The sequence below is a fragment of the Pteropus vampyrus genome, unplaced genomic scaffold (assembly GCF_000151845.1).
Source record: "Pteropus vampyrus isolate Shadow unplaced genomic scaffold, Pvam_2.0 Scaffold7, whole genome shotgun sequence".
Lineage (NCBI taxonomy): Eukaryota > Metazoa > Chordata > Mammalia > Chiroptera > Pteropodidae > Pteropus > Pteropus vampyrus.
In genome coordinates, this window is record NW_011888788.1 from 4,740,947 (window position 1) to 4,755,134 (window position 14,188).

General features: G+C 36.7%; 1 protein-coding gene and 1 pseudogene across 1 annotated transcript in view; one reads left to right on the top strand and one right to left on the bottom strand.

Moving 5' to 3' along the window:
* Positions 1–1,604: 1,604 nt before the first annotated feature.
* TMX4 (thioredoxin related transmembrane protein 4) overlaps positions 1,605–14,188 on the bottom strand; it is a 41,587-nt gene continuing 29,003 nt past the window's right edge. Inside the window, exons 6-8 of the mRNA XM_011370129.2 lie at positions 11,394–11,495; positions 7,249–7,312; positions 1,605–5,730 (exon numbers count right to left, since the gene is read on the bottom strand). Coding sequence (XP_011368431.1) covers positions 5,369–5,730; positions 7,249–7,312; positions 11,394–11,495 — 528 coding nt within the window. The 3' untranslated portion in view covers positions 1,605–5,368. The remainder of the gene's footprint in view (positions 5,731–7,248; positions 7,313–11,393; positions 11,496–14,188) is intronic.
* On the top strand, positions 11,948–12,066 carry LOC111746984 (annotated as a pseudogene).

Sequence of the window (14,188 nt, forward strand, 5' to 3'; positions counted from 1 at the left end):
AAGTCCAGAAGGAAGACAACCAGTGTTGGGTCCATGTGTTCTTTCCTCTTCTGCCATGTGTGCATTCGTACTAACATTTCTCAGCAGCTTACTCTTTGTGAGGCACTCGAGTTACAAAAGTAGGGAAGATGAAGTCATTGTGCTAGATATTAGCTCTCAAATCTCCCTTTGTTCTTAAGCACGTGGCAAGACGACATACTCCCACCTCCCTTTTTGTTAGGTGTGACCCTGTGACTAAGTCTTCTCATAGGAAATATGAACAGAAGTGATGTATGTGCGCCCTTGACAGCCTACTTTTACAATCTCCCAGGAATGCTCCTCCATTCACTTTCCCCTTTTGACTAGTTGAGATGAAAATGACTATAGCCGCCTTTGAAGCTGCACGTGAGAAAGCAAAGCCTTCCTTGACCTGGGTCCCAGAAAAACCTGCATGAAGCAGAGCCACTACTGCCTGAGATGCCGCATGTGAGCTAAGTGAAACAATAAAAGTTTTGTTCCTAAGGTCCTGAGATTTGGGAGTCTCTTAACACGGTCTAGTCTAGCCTAATATAGTTATCAATCTCAAGAAGTTCACATGTTCTAAGAAAGAGTTCTTGTTACTGTGGAATATATTACAAAGAGCCTTCAAGACTGGGACAAAGCAGGGGGTTGCATTTTGCAATTCAGTGTCATTGACTTCAAAAGCTACAGGTTTTGTTCCCATCATGGATGAGTAACCAAGTTCATGGAGGCTGAGACACTGCATACTGGATATTTTTTGCTATATAGACAAATAAGCATTCTGAGCCAGTTTCTGAGGAAGGGACTTGGCAGTATGGAAGTTTAGTCAATTTTTTCTTAGTACACATCCCCCTATTATTATTCAAAAGTGAAAAATCTAATCTCTATTATTCAATCCCCAAGGGTGTTAGAAAAGTCACCACCATTCCTTGTGCTTTTCCACTGCTATATAGGTGTAGACCAGTCTTCTGAATACCCTAGGGGACCAGGTCAGTCTAGTGTCTTGAAGGATTTGCAGTCTCACTTGCCACGTGCTGCAGCCTTGGCCACCCCCAGACCTCAGGACAGGGGGGAACCTGAGAGGCGAGTGCATCGAGTTTCTACAGACAAGACAATGGGCCGTGACAAGGAGAGGTCCTTTTGATCTTTCGTTCCTCATTGGTTTTGTGTACTTTCCAGAGCAGGTAAGACACATAGTTTGGGTTTCACCAAGTCGAGAAGAGGAGAAAGAAAGAGGGAAAATGAACAGACTGGGTGGAGGACAGGCACAGAGGAAAATGATCTTTTTAACAAAGTAATATTTTTAACTGCCTAGGCAAATGACTTTTGTGAAAATACATGAAAAGCAATACACTTTTGTTTTTACTTAGTTTTCACTATCATTAGGTTTTGAGGTAAATAGAAATTTACCATAAAAAGAAAACATACTAGATCAAGGATTATGTATAATTTTCTGATTAAAGTGCTTTGTAATTCAGGCAATGTACTGCTAGAAACTCATACCTTGCTTTTCCATTCCAGTTGCTGCAGATGCTATTTGAGGAAGCAAAGAATACATGGATAAAGAGAAAAATAATTATCATTGGGCCAATTAATGAAGACTATTACAGAGAATATAAATAATAAATTTATAATATATTGCAATACAAATAAGCATTATTTTTAGTATAAAAATTGCACTTGCACAAAGAAACTATTTAGTAACAAATATGATTAAACTATATTGAGAACACATCAAAGTTGTGAGTTACATGTATACAATGTCACAGGTTACATGAAACTTTATTGAGAATAAGCCATCTGAAGGCCATGTCCTGGTCTGAAGCTATCAAAGGCCTTTTGATTGAATCTCAGGTTCAGGAAAGCTTTCGAAGCTTTCAAAGTCATCGGACTTGATTACTCCACATTTGGTTTTTCAGGACAAACTATAATCCTCAAGAGGATCAAAACGTAGGACTGAGGTAAAGGGATAACGAAAAGGAATTTTTTTGTTAGCACAAAAGACTTACGTGAATACAAAGTGTTGTTATATTTGACAGGATGGGTCAACCGCATTTATAATACTGGCAGAAATAACACTTCGATACCGAGATAAAGGATAGATAAATATTGATATTCACTAGCAAAAGCACCAATCTCTCCTCTCACTCATATCAATTTAAGGTTGTACGCTGAAAAGTCAGGTGTATTCCATATTTTCTACTTTTTTGGTTCTTTAATATTTCCTGTACTGTAAAGCACACATAGGCTTCATTCTTGAAGGATTTGGTAATAAAATGTCACATGTTAAGTACTTGCCTTAAGACATTTTTATCATCTACCTCCAAATGTTTTACAGGATGCAGGCTCTGCAGGCTTACATATACCCAAATCATGTAGCAACACCGTAGCTATCAACAGGATTTTGGGCCATAAAAAAGTCAAAATTTTGCTTTCTCCAGTGTTAAGCCAACCCAGCCAAAGCTTGTTTACTTTTTACTACAGTAGTTATTTTGAATTTCTTTATGTAAAGAGGCCTGTGGCTAACTGGGATCACACACATGAGGTCAGGTTGTAAGTACAAGCCCATGTAGAGAACTGAATGACTCCTGACTTCACTCCATTCAACACTTATACTTTAAAAAGAAGAGAAGATGTGAGATTGCCTATTTGTTGCCTCAATATGAGATCTCTAAGCAATTGGGATGGTGTAGCTGATCTAGCAAGAGATGAATAATACAAGAAACTAAGAAAAAGCTAGTTAGAAGTTTCAACCTCCTTCTAACTGATGGAAAGATAACCTGCTCCAACTATTCACACACCCCCATTCCAAAATCCCCAGTTACTTTAATTTAATTGACCTAATTTTGATTATAGAAAATACTATTGTATAATTAAATAACTGATATTGCAATACAGGGAAGCATGATTCTTTTATTTTTTAAATCACGTTTCCATGCACTTGACTTCTGGAATGAATATATTATCTATAGAAAATGTCCATAAAATCCTATTGAAATGTTAATCTAATTTCAAATTATTTACGTTGACTTTTTTCCTTTAGTTTTATTTTCAGTAGGTATTGAAAACAAACCTAAAGTTATTAAGTAAAAAGAAATGAAATTAGATGTACTCATCAGACGATTTAGTAAAACCCCATTTTTTGGTGGGCTGTTAAAAAAAAGGAAAAATAGGAAAAATGGTTCTCATAGTGAGATACTTAAACTTTTAATTAACCCCTTCTCCAAGATGTTTTTCTCCCCTCACTCCATTTTTTTTTAAGTATTGCTGAGAAAGAAAATACATTTTTTAAAAATTATATAATTAGGTACTTTTTGCAGGTCTAACTGGAAATTGGCCTTATATTTATAAAAAGCCAAAGTAGATTTTATTTCTTCATTCCCTCCCCTCTAGTCAAATACTTTACTTAAAAACAAAAACAAAAACAAAAAACCCCAAAAAATATAATATGAGGGTTATGCAGAAAAGCCAAACTATGAAACCTTTCTTATTCCATACATCTGAACTTGAACGTAATAATCTTTGAAAACTTACTTTGGCTAGTTAAGAGAAATAAATTCGGTGACAGGAGGACAGGCCCAGCTCAGCAATGAGCCAGAAAACTTCCTAGTGTCAGGTAGGCAGAGCTGCCACCATCAGAACCATGGTGCTTTAGGTAAGGATGTTTCAGAGATCTACGTGGTGGGAGGGAAAGGAAATGGGCAAAAGTCAAGGTTTTCCTAGTCTCTCAGTTCTGTGATGGCCTCAAACTATTGAAAACAATAGTTTTCAAACTAGAGAAAAACTATTTTCTTTTAATGAACCTCACCACACTGGGGAATGTGACTGTCAGATAACTGAGTTGGAAAAATGAAAAATAACCATCTCTAAAAATTGGATTCTGGCAGAATAAAAACTCCCTTTGTATGAGGCTTGCAACAGGCTCATTCAAGCACAAGAGGAAAGCAAGTTTGAGAACCTTCCACTCCTTCCAGTGATCCAGTGTTCAAAGTTAATACAAGGAAGGGGTTATCTAAACAGCCAGATAGTATACCGCATATTTCTTTTTTAAAATGACAGAAACTTTTTGAATTTCATAAACCTGTACTACTTATTATTCTGTTCAGACTCGAGGGGTGTAGAATCAACTTTACTCATCTTTCATAAACCTGGAATCTAATTTTATGAATTTATTCAAAGACATAAATCAGGTAAGACAGAAGTAGATGGATGGATTTTTTTAAAAAAAGAAATTGGGCCCTCTGGGTACTTTTAGTAGATTGAGTATTCAGAGATTTACAGGGATAAAAGTCTTTGCAAGATTAAGGAAGAAGGAAATGAAACCAAATCTTTCATTTCCAGATATTCACTTTCACTAATTCTTTCACCGAAAGCACATCACTGTAGAAAAACCAGAAATGGTTTTTCAGTTATTATTAAAGTGGTTAAGATCAGGGAACAAAACAACACAGTGTAGAAGTTCTCTTCACAAGACTACCTTGTGAAGAGGGCAAGGCTTAGGGGACTTCTAGGGTTTAAAAAGAATATTACTAAAAGAACTTTTTGAAAAAAATTACTACATTTTGGCAAAAAACCAACAAAACTCTTTCCTGTAAAATCCCTTCTTTCTTTGGAATCTCCAAAAGTTATAACACTGCATTAGAGATGCTTGGCTGTCACAGTTTCATGGGCTGTGGTTCTTGATTATCTAAACCCTTAAGTCAAATAAACATAGCTGATGTCAACCTGGCTGCTGTCTGCTCACTAAGGAAATACTGTGAAGAGTGTGGGGAGCCTGCAGGCCCATGCTGGGAAAAGTTGGAAATGTTAAGAAATGAAACATAACAAAGGAGATTTAAGAGTCAGGATGAATTCTAAGCTCTTTTCTTCAATAATATCCAGGCCCTCTCAATTTCTACCTCTAAAAATGTGTCCCTGTACTATGGTGACTGATGTTTCTTACAGTTTGATAAAAATAAATATTTAACACAAGAAGAAGCAAGACTTCTGCTATACTTGAGGATGCTCAAGCTGCTTTGCTTTCATTTTATGGGGCTTGCGGCCTTGTCAACGAATAGTACTCATGAGAGCTAGGAGTTGCTTCCTCTGGTCAAAACTCTCTAGCCCCAAGTAGATGAGCTTGTGCCTCTCCCAAGTCCCCAAATAGATCCTAACACCATATTTGTTTTTCTGTATTCTGATTGTCATGCCTCAAAGAGTCTCATCAATATACATGAGGCTTAAAGCCATAAGACTACATGACTAGAGATCATTTTTTAGAAGAAGCTTGCTCACTCAGGAAAAAAATAATGATTTGGTTTAAATTACAGACCAGAGGGAAACTGACTTATTCTTCTGGTCTATATTCTTGGAAACACTGTCATTGAATCTATGGTCCCGGATCGGCATGCTGACTTTTGCGTTGCCTCAATGTGTCTTCTGCCAGCTCTGTGTCAGTTGAACGGGGCTGCTCAGGAACGTCTTCTTTAGGCTCGTCGGGTTCTACTTCCTCCTGGGCCTCCCTTGGGGACCCCTGATCCTGGGTGTCACTCTGCTCCTCATCCACACCCGTGGTTGGGCTGTCTTCTTCTTCTTCTTCCTCTGCTTCATCGTCATCACCAAGATCTTCTTTCTCTTCCTCATCATCTCCAAGGCTGTCCTTGTTTTCTTCTTCATTTGAATCATCTTTTTCCTCCTCTGCATCCTGTAACAGTTCAGCCCTATGAGCCTCCTCTGACCTTCGACTCTGCTCTGTGGAAGGAAGAGAGAGGAATATTCTCTAAATAAACCATGGTCATTCAGCAATCAAGTGCTTGTGTTTAAGTGAAATGAGAAAAGGGGCCTGTATCAGTTTTCTCCATCTTGAAGTTACATTATTACACAGGACAGATGTCTGGTTGGTGTCCTAGTCCCATCCCGGGCTTCCCATCCCTCTCTGGAGATTTCACTAACCATGCTGACTTTGGCAGAGCATGTGGACAGGGAGAGCAAAGGTTCCTTCGTGCTTTGTATTTTGTACCTTGTAGAAGGCTCAGTGATCCACTCACCAGTGATGGTAATTTGTTCACCATGTGACTTAAGCTGAGCCAGTCAGAGTATTCCCCAGCAGTTTTGGGCCAGAGTCAGGAGGAAAAGCTTTCTGTCTTTCTATAGGATTGCTACTGCTATCGACAGCCACTGAACCAGTCACATAGAAACAGAAATCTAACATGTCTTCGGTTGTGCTTTAAGCCAGAACATCCCTGGACTTTTCAGTTTAGTGAGCTAATAAATTCCCGCCCCCCTCCCTCACCCCCGGCCCCACTAATTTGCTTTAAATTGGGTTTCTGTTATTTTAAAAAATTTTAAGGAACATAATATGCTTTCTAACTACAGTCATGTGCCACATAACGATGTTTTGATCAACAATGTACCACATATACCACAGTGGTCCCATAAGATTATAACAGAGTTGAGAAATTCCTATTGTAGCTATCATAACATAGCAATGCAATGCACTACTCACGTGTTTGTGGTGATGCTGGTGTCAAAAAACTTACTGTACTGCCAGTTGTATAAAAGCACAACAGATACAATTACAGTGGTAGACCATACCATCTATGTTTGTATAAGTGCACTCACACTATGATGTTTGCACAAAGACCAAATCGCGCCTACTAACAAAATCGCCTAATGATGCATTTCTCGGAATGTATCCCTAAGTGGTGCACAACTGTATCTATGGAAGTCTTGAAGCCTTGAAAACTTCAAAAACTAAAAAGAAATATAAAGTTATTTAAAACTCCTACATAGAATTCAACAATTACAAAGTCTCATAAAACATTTCATGCAAAGTCTCAAAAATAGGAATAAAACATGCAAATCTAGGGCTATTTGGTCTCAGAAACAATGTGGAATAGTGAAAATCGGGGCAGATTTATTTTAAAAGACTTAGAATAGTTACTGGTACACAGCAGAGACTTAATAAAGGTGAGTTCCCCTGCCTCCTCCCTTCTCATTCTAGTCTGAATGAAGAAAAAGGTGTCAATTGATTAATGAAGGGCATACACTTAAAGGTAAAAACAAATTGCTAAAATAAAATATTCCCTAATTTAAAAGAAAATAAAACTTTTCTTCAAGCCTACCTGGAGAACATATTTCAAGGAATCTGGTAGTTGTGATGGTTTGCTAACCTAGCAAATGAGGGGGAAAATCCACTGCCTCTATGAGCACAAAAGGCCACACCACACAATTCCAAAAATACTCTATACATGAGTTTATCGTACTTACCAGAACCTTCAGATAAATGCCTTGGAAATGGCATATAGAAACATTCTGATATTAACACCAAGACCTAGAGGGGAAAAATAGTAATTTTTAAAGTGAGTAGATAAGACATTTGTTACAGAACTTCAAAGAACTTCAAAATTAGACCTTGCTTCTATAACCAGAAATTCATAGACAAATAATTAGCAGTTGGTCAAAAGTCCTCACAAAAGAAAAGGCTATATAATTTTTAAAATTTCTTATTTTTTAAGTGTGACACAAATATGGGAAAATACTATTAATTGAGAACAGGGGTCACAAAGTCAAATGTCTACAAATAACCCAGTAAAAACAGATGAACCAAACAAGTATAAGAAATTTAGACACTATTGACCAAGTCTAAAATGGTCTTTTAAAAAACTCTCTCCTGGACAAACAAAACTCATGTGTACATGGCCTGCACCTCACCAACAAATATGAATAGTGCTTTATATACTAATGTTTTAAAGCTAACTCTAAAATTTTAAAGAACTCAAAGTCATAGTCCTTTTGATTCAATTTTATAAACATCAAGTGAATATCTTACTTTGTGTTCAAGATTATTATCATCTGTATTTTCATATATTACTTTACTCAATACTTGGTTCATTAGGTTCAAGGTATGTTAATATTGGGGGCAAGATTCAAAAAGAGAAAAAATGGCAGTTTAATTATAAAGCAATATGGAACATGAGTTTTATAAGAAAAATGAATAAAGCATTTTGATACATACTTAAGAGACACAGAGATTGCAACTAGCAATAGCATTAGGAAGAATCAAGAATGACAGCTTGAAGAAGGTGCATAAAGGCCCTGGTCATAGTCAGGAGAAGCTGGATAGCATCAGAGGTCTGGTTCCTCTAAGCTACAGCAAATTGGACCATAGGGCCTCTTGTATCCAGAGCAAGCTAAGAATGTCAGGCTTTGGAGACCCATGTGGTGGGGCAACAGGATGCACAAATTTCTGGAGGCTGGGGAGGAACAAGCTCCAAGCCACTGAATTGATCTGAACACCAAAGAGGAAAACATTTCCACATGAAAAGAATGAGCCTGAAAACTTACATTTTTAATATGATAGTCAAGTGCTTATTAGCTATTGACGGGAGGGGAAATTTTTGGTTCTGACATATTGCAAAAGAAAGAAACACCTGCCAGTGACAAGAAATATCGGCATTCAAAATAGATGGGGGGTGGAGCAGGAGTAAGTCCTACTTGTGATCCGCCTGGGTGATCTGGGTAAGGGGGCCCTGAAAAGACTTGTGGGGCACTAAGCCTCAACTTTGTCTCCAATTAGCTGTGTAACCCTGGACAAGTTCTCTCACTTGTATTCTCTCTTGAAAGGACAGGTTTGGGTTAGCCTATCGTCGAGGTCCATCTGATGTCTAATAGTATATAATTCCATTACATAGTCTTTCTTTCCAGAAACTGGGAGTAAAACCCTCTCATTCTCTCATATTCTCTCAGTTCGAGATCTATTTTGTGGTCCAGAGAACCAGTCCCTTGGAATGGGCCACTTTTTAATCCACTTATAACGGCACTATTTAATAATAAGGTCTAAAGGGAATGGTACCTTCCTCTTCACTTCCCTTCCAGGGTTATATTTTCAGGTTTCAGCTTTTACCCAAGCAGGTGCAGATAGCCATACAGTTAAATTAGGAAAGCAGAGAGATTTATTGTCTTTCATGGAGCATGACATGCCTCCCAATACTGGGAAACCCTCCTCTGTGGCAGGCTCTGTGCTAGGCACTGGTCAGCAGCAAATAAGTACCAAAATTTAGACAGTGTCTGTACCAACTGATAATAGAGGCAAAAGTGCTGCCTGTGTTTGCCATTGCTTTTCTGCTTTTCTAGAGATGTGCTGTCTTCCATTCTTCAGAGCGGAATCACTGATGGCAGGAAATGATGCTGCCAAAGTGATTTGATATATAGACTATGCACTTAAGGATCTTTCCCATATTGGTTTAAAGTACAGAATATATATTTGGTTTCTAAAACTGAGTCCTTTGTTTACATGTGAAAAACAATTTAGTAAAATATTTCAACCATCACTAGGTTCAATCAAGAAAGTAAACAAAAATCAAACTAGGAGCCTTGTTTTGACTTCCCATCTTTTAAAATTAGGAAAAATTAGGAAATATAACAGTCAGACTTATAGGAAACAATGACTTCATCAGGAAATCACTTCCCTATGGAAAACATCCTGCCCCTCCAGGCATAGGTAAATTCCATAAACTCAAAGTGGGAAGGAGAACCTACAAAGTCACCAGGACCAAGCTTCACATGACTGCATGCCCGGGCTCTACTTTCAGCTCCCAGTTAATAGCAAAGGTGACATAGAGCACTGAACTGCACATCTGAAGACCTCACCGATGGTACAAATTCTAGCTGTTTTGTGTTTAACACAATTTACAGTCGAAGAAAGGGCATTTTGAGCAGAAACGTGTATGCTAGTTTATGAAAATGTATTAAAAATTTATGAGTCTGTTACTATTTTGAAATTATTATTTTATTAAAGTTCTCTTTGTAACTTCTTATAAAAGAATAATATTCTATAGCACTAATCATTTGAACAGTCTAAAATCAACTCTCTTTTTTCATCAAGCCACTTAATAACCTTCCTACACTGATTATTTGAATTTAAGTTTCCAAATGAACTTAGGGCATAGGCAGGACTTACTTGATTTCTTTGACTTAAAGTCATCCTCAAAGATAACATTCTAAAACTCTTTATGCTGAGAAAAGAAAGTTTTCAGTGGTCTTCCAATAGGCTCACACTCACCCTACATTCTCCATAACTCTACCTCAGAATTTCCCAGGATCTCATACTATTCCTCCTAGAAGAGCCTCACACTTATGTGGTTCCAGAAAACAGAAAAATCTAGCACTAAGAAGTAGGTAGGAGTAGTACATATATATCCAAAGTCAAATCCTTTTAGACCAGAGCATTAGGGCCATGTTATGTAGCAATAAGAATAATGCATTAGGATAGAACGTACCCAGCACCTAATGAAAGACATCTGTAAGTTCTATATCACCACCCTCCCACTCGGAGAAGTTAACACTAGCAGTCAAATCTCAAATATAAACCATGATATGAAATAAGCATGTTTCTGGCAAAACAAAATTGAGCCTCCTTGGCTCCTTGGAATATGACTTGTTGCTAAGTTATATTTACTATAAAGGCAATTGCTAGTATTTAAAGTTTATTTTTAAAAAGACATTGCTAAAGAGCCAAAATTCGCTATAAAATGTAAAGACAGACTTTTAAGATAATCTTAACTAATAGTTTGTATTTTTTTAATAAACTTTTAGTAATCGTCAATTCCTATCATATAGCTTTTAGAAGCTATGTGATTAATATGCAGTATAATGGCTTTTATGAATTAACTTAATTAGTTTAAAGCTCAATCAAATTGATCAATTGCAGGTAAAGAGAAAGCTTAAAACTATATCAAAGAGTAAAACATGCCAAAACACTTATAGTTGGCTATACAGTTCAGTAAATAAATTTATTATTCCAACTCCCACCTAAAACACCTAGGGAGAAAATGAACGGATACCTACTAGGTACCAATGGTCACATCCAAAGAAGACACAGTGTTGTGCTCTGCATCTTTTATTTTCCCCACAATACTGAATTATAAAATTCACCTTGAGAAAACCAGAGTGTATGTATAAGCAGCTGGCCAGGATTAGAGGTTCAATTGGAGGATAAGAACAACAACAAAAAAATCATCATGCTCACTCAAGGAACAAATTCACAGATATGGCCTTATCACCACAGTGTTCTAATCAAATAGGCAATATGTGAAACCATAGATGACTCAGTTGTATTGCAGACTATTAATTCAAGTAAAGTCTCTGTATCTTTCATCATTGCCTACATTTTGGGGAGCACATATCTTCGAAATATTTAAGGGATAGATAAGGAGATAATAATTTAATGAATTTTCCATTATATCTCAAATCGCCACTGAAAGTCTTATCAAACAAGCAAGTGCTCTTTAATTGCTTAGATTATACACACAATGATGTTTGTTTATGTGCTTTTTCTTTTTTGGTGCTTTCTAGTTTTGCATGAAACCCACCTGGCTTTAAAGACATGAAAAAAGATTGGTATTATATCTTACCAGACCCATGAGAAGGCCAAAAATCAAGGTGGCTATGACGAAAATGGCGTAAGAACACCAAGCAGGAATTCCAAGGGTTACTGTGAAATAGTTGTGAAGATGCTGTAATCAGAGGAAAAATAATTACTTATTATAAAGACCAAAAATGTTTGAATCTCTCTCTCTAGCTATAACTCAAGTCTGCAAAATGTTTCCACATACAGGTGCTTCCAAAAGGTCATCCAGGGGTTTAAGCATCTATATGATTCTTCAAGAACAAGTCAAATTTTACAACATTGAGAACTCAAGAGAAATATTCAAGTAAGAGTTATATTTCTAGTAAGAGTTATATTTCCTTGGAGTTCTTGATCTGATAGAACTCTGGTAGCATTGTTTTTTCTAGTCCCTTCTTCTATGACGATAGTTTTTTCTTTTGGTCACTCTCCCCTAATAATTACATATATCTCAATTTTTACTCATAATATGGCACTCATAAAAAAACTTTTTGGGCCTTGATCAGTTTTTGAAGTAGAACTAAATAGTACTTATAGTACATTAACTATTTAAAATGTCTTAACTACGGCCATGCCACCCTGAATGTGCCCGATCTTGTCTGATCTCGGAAGCTAAGTAGGATCGGGCCTGGTTAGTACTTGGATGGGAGACCACCTGGGAATATTGGGTGCTGTAGGTGTTAAAAAAAATAAATAAAAAATAAAGTAAAATAAAATGTCTTCATACATTCCTTTATCTAGTCAGACTCTCATTGCTCTATTCCTACCCATCCTTAACAACTTTCCTCAATCATCATGAAACTTAATGTAATATTAGACAAAAGGAAATTTTTCCAGTTAATTCATTATGAGGAAATGAGATTTCATCAGGCTTTGAGTAGAGTGCACCTCCTTTTATGCTTACTGTTCCCTAAAACTCTATTTAACACCAAAGCCAAAAAAGAAAATGAGTGCAAAGAGAAAATTTGAGCTACAAATTATTTCCATGCTAAATCAAACAGGAATTCAGGAATTACAGGCATGAACAGGTAGTTCAGAGTCAAAGTTCACTTATATGTAGACTTATAGGAACCATGCTTCCTCATGATGATTTAGTGACATTACAGCTTCAAAAACAGCCATTCGCTATAATCCGAGCAACTACTAGGCACAGGTTAAAATGGCTCCAAGCTAAATGCTACCAGGACTAAATAACTTGCCTAAAACATATGTGATAGCTGAATATGAGTCCAAGCTTCTATTTTAATTTAAAGTTTTCCAAAATCTAAATTATTTAAGTTTTTCCTGTTGGTTTCTCAGTTTATAAATGTCAATATAATTAAATAATATATTTCCTTCTGGCTTAAATCTTAATGATAAACAAACAAAAAAGCTTGTTAACTGATCTAGAATATGAGATTGCCTCTCTCCAATTTCTTATTCTGCAGAAGAGATGGCTCTAAAGACACAGCAAATATTTTAAACACTGACACATATAATTAGTGTCTAATGAGCATTAGGTGAATAAGGAAAAGATACTAGCAAATCCTTAAACTATTTACAGAAAATACAAACAACTCTTGATTTATAAAACCGTCATCTGTCTTCTGTTGACTGCATTGATCATCATTCTGTTTTCAACCAGGGCAACTGTTTATTAAGAATAATCCAGCATTCTGGAACCCAGCAGGCAAAAGAGGTATTGGGTTACCAAATGTTGTATCAATAGAAGTTCTAAAATGTAATGCACAGGTTCCTGCTTTAGCAAATTCTACGTACTGAACATAGTTGATGCTTTTCTTGATGATTCAATTCCACCATCAGCATTAAACTCAGAAATTTGCCAAAGAATTAGAAGATATAGAAAGCCAGTCAGCCTTTGTGCTGACCCAAGGATATCTGTATTCTGGAACTTGCTTTATTAATAATACCTGTCCATTTGCCTTACTCATATGGTTAGAAAGAATACTGTGCAGTTATAATCCTTCCAGATGGTATCTTATGCCTTTTCTTCAAAATAAATGATTAAAGTAGTCCTCGAGAAATTTTCTATTTTCTAGAACGCTGTAAATTATTTGCCTTTGTGTGACTGCATTCTGAGTCACACACTTCTTAGCAAATTCAAAACATCCTCTTATTTTAATAAGCTCTACTTAAATATTCTTATATTGACTTACACTTTAAAGAGCTTCTTAGAGAAAGCCTACCATCTTGTAGTCTTTTAGATCAGCAGTCCCCAAACTTTTTGGCACCAGGGACTGGTGGTCCTACAAGAATCTAATGCATGATGATCTGAGGTGTTGCTGAGGAGGTGATACTAGTGCTGGGGAGTGGCTGCAAATAGATGAAGTTTCGCTTGCTAGGCTGCCACTCACTTCCTGCTGTGCGGCCTAGTTCTTAACAGACCACAGACCAGTACCAATCCACGGCCCAGGGGTTGGGGACTTCTATTTTAGGTGATTATTACTCAAGCCTCATTAGTCAAGTTGTGTTTTCACAACTGCAGGCATAAATCTTTATCTGTTTACTTTATCTGACTCCACAGTGGTTTTTGAACACTTTAAGATTGTGAGGGTTCATGGTATTAGGTACTTGAAGTTTTGCTGTAGATATGTTTCTGGGTAAACATTGATTAAAACTGATCTAATTCTGTGGTAAATTTCTGTGATTCTGTTTCCTTAATTGCTACGCAATGACAGTTTTCACTTGTGAAAAAATACTGATCTCTGTTCAATATCATATGCACTCATTACAAGGAAGCATCCTACTCTGTTTCCTTAAAATACACAAAAATGTTGCCTGATAAGCCCAATACCTTACACT